The sequence below is a fragment of the Petaurus breviceps genome, unplaced genomic scaffold, assembly GCF_028583685.1.
Source record: "Petaurus breviceps papuanus isolate PSGF00001 unplaced genomic scaffold, PetGlider_PUasm1.0 37, whole genome shotgun sequence".
Classification (NCBI taxonomy): Eukaryota; Metazoa; Chordata; class Mammalia; order Diprotodontia; family Petauridae; genus Petaurus; species Petaurus breviceps.
This window is the reverse complement of record NW_027186296.1, coordinates 18793682-18801852: the sequence shown is the minus strand read 5'-3', so window position 1 is coordinate 18801852 and position 8171 is coordinate 18793682. Positions and strand designations below refer to the sequence as shown.

Below are 8171 nucleotides of genomic sequence, written 5' to 3'. Positions count from 1 at the left end.
CCTCCCTTCCCTCCCTCCCTCCCTCCCTTCCTTCCTCCTGGGTTAAGAGGCTAGCCCAGAGTCACACCGATCGTAAGTATCTGAGGTCATATTTGAACTTAGGTCCTCCACACTTCAGAGCTGGTACTCTATCCACTGCACTACCAAGCTGCCCCAAGTCATCAGCTATTTCTGACTACACATTCCCTCTATATTTAGTACTGATCTCCTCTCCCTTCTTTCTCTTCTCCGCTTTGCACAGCTGTCCCTCACTTAAATCCAGTTTACTTGCATGTCATGACATCACCTCTCTGATGTCACGGTCCTCTCCCAAGAACAAAGGACAAACAATAACAATAGTAAGAACCTCCCTAACCCTGTGTTCCCCTGCAGCATGCTGAAATGGAAGGCCTTTTTTGTTTGGAGTTAGAGGATCTATGTTCAAATTTTGGCTCTGTCACTTATTAACTGTGTGACTTTGGGCAAGGTCACAGTTCCCTTGTCTGTGATACGACATTTGTATTAGCTAACTTTTAAGGTTTCCTCCTGCTCTAATTCTGTGATCTTCCTTCTGAGTCAAAAAAGATCTGGTCTGACTGGAAAATATCACTTTCATGAAAATGATCACAAAAATGTACTCGAGTATATTTTTATTTATATGGTTTCCTATAAAGTATAAGGATATGTGCTATTACTTGTCTGATTGTTTTATCTCCATATGTAGACTGTCAAGGTCTTTTAGGTTTCTGTCTTTGTGATTTGGTGACATTTAGAAAGGAGCCATATATGCTATGCTTCTCAGTCTTTTGATGGTGATGATAAAATTCCATGTTCCTCATTTAGCAGTGTGGCCTCAGAGCCAAGAAAATCTGATTTCCAGTGCTGCCTTTCTCATGTATTGACTGTGTGACCCAGGACAAGTCATGTAATTACTCACTGACCTGGGCAGTTCTCTAAGACCAGAGATGGTGCTGACCTGCATGGGTAGAGGGAAGTTTTCTTATTCAGGGCTTTTCTTGTACCAATGAAATTCAGTCCCTATCCCCAACCTACAAATTAACATCACAAATTTTTCAGTCTACCATTCAAGGATGTGCCTGCACAGAATTTGACCCATTTTGGGATGAGCCAGATTGGCCCTAAGAAAATGTGGAAGAGATCTGTCCAAATGCAAATTAGTATCATGGCATCATAGAATGTTAGGACTGGTAGCAACTTGAGACTGAATGGTCCAACCTTCTTATTTGATAGATAGGCTGAGAGAAATTAACTGACTTGTTTAAGGTCATAGAACCACTCAAGGGTTGAACTCAAAGTGGGACACAGTGTTGCCTGAATTGAATTAAATTGAGTTCTTCTGAGGAGTCTTACTCTAGTGCTCTTTTGCCTATAATTTCCTTCCATTGCTCATGGTCAGCACTTTGAGCCCATCTTTGTGAAAAAAGAAAAAAATCCCTTGCTTTTGGGAGGATTTAAAAACTTTTAATAAGAAACTTGTCATCAGTACTTCTGATATTTTTAGTAGGAACTCAGCAAGGGAGCTATGACACAACAGAAGGAATTGCTTTTGTAGATTGGTTTTTGAAAATGTTTCCTGTTGATGAGACAATCATTTCCCAAGAGGGTGGTTGATCAGAAAAATGGGGAAATATGGGAAAGAGGTGGATAGGCACATCCAAATTAGGGAAATTGAGTTTATTCCAGTGCCTATTACAGTTCCTGGCACATAGGAAGTGAATTTAACAAATGCTTGTTGATTCATTGAAAATTGCCTAAAATAGCCCAGGTAGTGGGCCATGTGAGTAAGACTCTATCCTACACCATTCTTTGCCCATCACTTTTCTGCCAGTTGACGTCCTACTCATCTTTCAAGGTCTGGGTCAAATGCTAATTCCTTCATGTAATTGTTTCCTTCCATTCCTCCCCAATGGCCAGAAGTAAGCCATCTCTCTTGTGATCTATCAAAGTACTTTTTAACATCTTAAGCCCTTTTACACTCTACTTTGAATGAGAATTATTTGAATAAGTCTAACTATTTTTCCCTATCTCTGAAACCAGATGATAAACTCTTTGAGAGAAAAGGCTGTAACTGACTCATTTTGGCATCCTATACATGGTAGGAATTTAATGTGCCATAAATGTCCTTTGAATTGAATTTCTGCTAGAAATCAGGCAAAGCAGGCCTGGGATACATGGATGACTTCAGTGAATTGACTTCATTGCTTATTTTTAAAAAGTATTTAGATGTTGTCTGAATTAATACTTTATTTATAAATAGTGTGTGCTCAGACTCAATGTCAGTGTGACATCTGCCTGAATTCTTTGCAGCATTTAGCATGAGAGGAAGCATGTTTCCCCATTTCAAGAAAATGGTAGATAATGAAAGCCTTGGTATAGTAAAGAAAGTCAGAGTCACATTATATTGTCCTAGAGTTCATAGGTTTATAAATTTAGAACTGGAAAGGATCTCCCCATTTTAACAGATGAGGAAACTAAGGCTGAGAGACTTTAAGTGACTTGCTCACACAGATAATAAATGTCAAAGTCACATACCCCTTACTCTAAGACTAGTGCTCAGTCTACCATACCTTGTTGACTTGTAGGTAGAGGAGACCTCAGGAAATAATCCAGGTATAACCACATCTAATTCACTCAGAGACTTTAATATATCCCCAAGGAGGGCTATTATGTGATATTTCTTGCTACCTAACTTTAGCATTTAGTTCTCTTTTTCTTCAAGAATTTTTCCTATGACTAAATCAATCCTTTTTGCTGGAATCTAAATCTACCTTTTACATCAGAGAACAGTTAGTGTGTCACCTTTCTGGACCTCAGTTTCCTCATTTAGAAAATAAATGGTTCAGATTAGATGATTTCCAAGGTCCTTTCTGACTCTGTTGGATCCTTTGATTCTATGAAAATCACCCTTGTATTAATCTTTTGTTAGATTCAGGCTACCTCCTATGAACAAAGAGAAAAAAAATCAAATTATCAACCCAGTCTATAAGATTTATGAGAAGAGGTACAGTTTCTAGGAAGATGTTGAAACCACAGCTTTAATTTGGTTATTCCATTCTATAACCAGTACATTTTCCACTTTGGAGGAAAATTAAGTATTTGCTGCATCAGTGACTATTATTTGAACCTCTGCTTGTAAACCCAATGTTCCTCCTATCTCTTCTTTGTCCCATCACTCTCCTTTCTAGGTTCTTTTTCTTCTACCATTAGGTAGTTACTACTAAAACCTTCACCAAAAATATCATTATGATGATTCTTTAGAATAATATGTTGTTTTTGTGAAAGACCTAGATCCGTTTAACTTGGTAAAGTGAGATGTTAAAGGGAAACCCAGGTTAGATGCCCAACTTAGTCTGCTATGTGCTTAAATACTAACACCTGGCTATTGCCTTTCTGACCACCCACTCATACTTTCCCTTGTGCCACCACCATCAAAGTCAAGCCCAAGACTGTCTCCAAATGATTTTTCCTTTTGTTGTCCTTAAAATATTTTCTTCTTCTTCTTCCATATGTATAAACATGTGTACTTATATATGGGCAGAATAGTTAAACTTACTTTTTATTGTGTACACACAAATGCACATATTATACATATATACACACACTTATATGTAAATATATATGAAAGAGAAAGTTTATGTATGGGATGAGTGCAAGCAGGTGCTTATGCACAGATATATACATGAATTATGTTGGGATGGGTATAGTTTCCTTTCTGGAAGACTAGACTGGCTAAACTTGACCTATTGGTAATTCCATTTCTAGATCTGATTTTATGTATAGTTCATAGATGATGCTAAAAAAACCTGTAGGATTAAGAATTTAGTTATGATGACTAAAGTAGGTCCAGATATCATAGACACAGAGAATGGTATAAATATTCATCCATTCAAATCTAATCAATTAGATTGTGAATTCCTTGAGAGGAAGGAATGCTTTTTGACTCTTGTTTTATCCCCAGTGCTTAACACAATGCCTAGCACATAGTAGGTATTTCATAAATTTTTATTGACTATTAACTATGATTAAAAAGTTCTGTGGTAGTTTAGAGAATGGATATGTAATTTTATTGCTATAGGGAACTCATGGGAGAAGAAACTCTATCCACCAATGTAGGTCATCATCTTCCTTGCAATTTACGATTTTCAAAAGTTGCATAGAGCATTGAGAGTTTAAGTAATTTGCTCAGAATCAATACATGTCAAGAATGGACCTTGAACCCAGGTCTTTCTAGCTTCAAGGTCAGCTCTATAATGCATCGTGGCCTGCTGCCTCTCTGTGGTATCAAAGCTTATTCATTGCTTTCCCTTACTTATTAGGTGGTAATCCCAACAAGTAAAAGATTTGCTGTCTTCTATGTAGAAGTATTTCAGCAATTTGTTCACTCTCACTGACTCCTGGTATATCACAATCCCCTTCATATTTTCCATAGAGATGCCATAAGTTTGCCAGATAGAAGTGACTTCCTGGAATATAATTGCCTTGCAGAGCCACTTTTCTCTTGGGAATACTGTGAGGTTGAAAAGAAGACTCTTTGTGAGGCTGGTGGGACTTAGAAACTGGAGGCATATGATGCTTTGTCTAACTGGTCACAGGAAAAAAAACGAACAATATTCCATCTTTTTCATTTTAAGATCGCAGCCGTATACATTCTGAAATTTAGGCTAAAGAGAACAAACACCCTTATTCCCATTTTGAAGGAAATAATTCATTTTAATCTTGAATATAATGAGCCCCCTAAGCAACATAAGTCAAATGATAGTGTACTTTTTTGTGAGTCGAATTTCGTTTCATATTGGATTTCTTACTCTCTCTCTTTAGAGACAGAAAGGAGAGTAAAAGCCAATGACCGTGAATTCAATGAAAAGTTCCAATATGCGGTAAGTGACATTTGTATTATACTGGCATATATAATATCTTTTATATTGAGGATCCTCACCCTGCCCAGAACTTTATAAATTTCACTAACATTCTTTTCCTTGTTGTTATTTGTTTTAGAACAGTGGGATGGGGATAGAGGGACTGGACCTGTGATTTCATTGGCATAGGGTACTTACAGATGATGAAACTCCTTTTACCAGTATGGGTTATCACCTCTGCAATTTACCTGTGCCTAAAGCACAGAGACATCAAATGACTTGCCCAGGGTCACACATCTCTGATGTCAGTGGTAATACTTGAATCTAGGTTTTACTGACTCCTCTTCCCCCTCCTCCCTCTTCTCTCCCTCCTCTTCTCCCTCCTACTCCTTCTCTCCTTCCTCTTCCCCCTCTTCCCCCTCTTCATCTTTCTCCTTTCCCTCCTCCTCTTCCTCTGTTGTCTTCCTGGAGGCCAAAGACAGAGAACTTAAAGGAGAATATGATCAATTGAGTCAAGTGACAGAGAGACATCCATGAGGATGAGATCTGAAAAAAAGTTGACTGGCAGGTCATTGGTACTGCTCAAGAGAGCATTTTAAAGATTTTTTTTGGGGGGTGGTGGTGGTGGGAATCAGGTTATAAGGGGTTACAGTAGGAAAGAGTGTTGAGGAAATGGAAGGTTGTTTAGATTGCTCGTCCAAGAAGTCTGGCAGTGAAAAAGAGAAGAGGGCGGGGGAGAGTAGGAGCAGCAGCATCAAGGAAACTTTAGAATCGCTATTTATGTATATTTTTTATAGTTTTTCAAATTTGAAACATCCATGAAGGTTGAAATGAAACAATTTTTATCTCTGGGACTCTGAATGTTTAAATGTGATGATACACAGCAGAACTGCTTTTATTCCCAGTCTGGGGGCATTTTAAGGTTCTCTTCTTCTTGTTGTTGAAAAGTATTGCTGAGTTGCTGACATCTGTCAGTCCTCTCGCACAAAACTGGGGCCATTTATGCACTGACGGGACAGTAAAGATGAGGACAAGCTGGAATTAGTCACAGAAAGTGCCAGGAACCTGCATTTGTTATGGGTCTGGCTGTTAGCTCCTGCATTTTTTGTCTTGGGACATCTCCATAGTAACCATTTGTCAGAGGCTTTTAGAAAATACACAAAAAATGCCTCTTGTTTTGAGTTTTGTCAATGTTTGGGGTGATTCTTTTTTGGAGTTCTGTAAGGGTAAGTACTTTTTTCCCTCTTAAAATAATTCATCGGTAGGAGCATGGATATTTTCTGGACATTGGTCAGCACTTCCCATCAACCTTTTTCCTTTTCCTTTTCTGTATTTAAAATTTAAAACAAAAGCAAAAAACACTAGTGACCACAGTTTATCTTTTTTGTATCTGACTTGCTTAAGTAGTGCTATTTCTTGGCTAAGAGTTTGCCTGGTTCCCAATTGCCTTAATTGGGAATGTCTGTTTTTAGTTTCTATTTTAGCCTCTGAATTACTAGTCTTTCTTTTGAAAAATTTTATTTTTATTGATATCTTTGATTTTTTGTATCACCTGTATTTTCCAATGGAGTCACTTCTTTTACCAAAGAATAACAAAAGGAAAAAGAAACAGTCCAGGAAAAACTAACCAACACATTAATTAAAGCTGACATTTTACGCTTTGTTTCCACATTGATAGTCCCCCCAACCTCTTCAAAGAAGGGAGGGAAATGCCTTCTCAAGTAGAAGATTGAGAAAAGCTTGATCATGTATGAATTATTATTTTAAAATGTTTTAAAAAGGATACTTTTTATGATCAAAGCCCTTAATACAATTCTAGTTGTTTGCTTCATTTCTTTTTATGTCATGCTCTAAGTCTGGAGAAGATTTTAGAATACTATAAGCTGGTTCCTTTTCTCATTTACTTCATGGAGAGAATTTCAGTGAAGTCACACAAACTTGACTTTCCTTCCTCTTTATTTCACTGAAATAATTGAAATCAAAGACTAACTCAACCCTGTATACTCAGAAGTTAGAAAAAGAGAATATTAAAATAGATTGTTTAAGGCCCAAGGGGAAAAATGAATTTGAATTTTAAAGTATTACTAGTATGTTTACATTTTTAGAGCTTTGAAATAAAGAAGGGAGGAAGGAAAGAAATAGAATGGGGGCAGGGTGGTTAGGGTAGTACTGGGCATAGATGACAAGAAAGAATTCTGGATTTGGAGGTAGAGAACCTGGATGTGAAGAGTGATTCTGCTACGTTCTGTCTGCGTGACTTTGGACAATTTACTTAAACTCTTGATTAACTTCATCTTTAGATGCGGTGGGAATTAGACCTTGAATTGACCTTTCACCTTTAAATCTATAAAAGTTGACTTTCTTAGGAAGATGGGGAGACAGAAAAATTGAAATACAGTTTGTAAGTGGTTTGTGAAAGCAATTCATAAATCAAGCGGTTGGACAAGTTTACTAGCGTTTAAAGGATTTAACGGAAAAACCACCAACCCTAACTGTTTCAAAGTGGTTTTTCATCTCATTTCACACTTCTCTTTACTGGACCACATAACCTGGCTTGGAATCATATTGTCAAAAGACACAGACAACCAGGTCCTCCTTTCTTGATCAAAGATTGGCAAAAAAAATTTTTTTGGAGGGGGAGTGCAGGGCATTTGGGGTTAAGTGACTTGCCCAAGGTCACATGGTTAGTGTGTCAAGTGTCTGAGGCCAGATTTGAACTCAGGTCCTCCTGAGTCCAGGGCCAGTGCTCTATTCACTGCACCACCTAGCCACCCCGCAAAAATTTTTTTTTAATAAAAAATTTGCTGTTGCTGTTATTTAAAAATATTTTCCATATGCTAAAAAAAAGAGCACCCATGTTACAGTATCTGGACTTTTTATTTCTCTAGACTGTTGCATGCCATCTCTCCTGAGTTTAATAAAAACAAAGAGACTGAAACTTTATGGAGTTTTTGGTTGATTTGTATGTATATGTTTGTGTAAGTATATATGCCTACATATATCATAGGATTCAGAGATCTTCAATATCATCTGGTTCAAAATTTGCATTTTATGACTGATTTTTAGAGAAGCAAAGTGACTTGTCCAATGTCACACAAGGTGTAAATAGCAGAGATTAGACTTGGATTAGATTTTCTATGTTACCTTTTAACATTTTGTGATTCTGTACTTCTCTAAAAGTTTCTTACCCTGGAATTTACAGTTGGAAGTGACCTGAGAGATTGAGATTGTTGGGGAGAGAGAGAGAGAGAAAAAGTGTGTGTGTGTATGTGTGTGTGTGTGTGTGTGTGTGTGTGTGTGTGTGTGTGTGTGTGT

At 37.5% G+C, this 8171-nt stretch overlaps 1 protein-coding gene across 7 annotated transcripts in view; it reads left to right on the top strand.

Moving 5' to 3' along the window:
* Window positions 1–8171, top strand: part of ATP8B4 (ATPase phospholipid transporting 8B4 (putative)) — a 346626-nt gene that overhangs the window by 54306 nt on the left and 284149 nt on the right. For 6 of the 7 annotated variants that reach the window (XM_069098021.1, XM_069098022.1, XM_069098023.1 and 3 more), the window contains one exon: window positions 4819–4877. In XM_069098021.1, coding sequence (XP_068954122.1) covers window positions 4819–4877 — 59 coding nt within the window. Of the gene's footprint in view, window positions 1–4818; window positions 4878–5971; window positions 6083–8171 lie in introns of those variants that run through there. The other variant, XM_069098029.1, reaches the window with a different exon arrangement.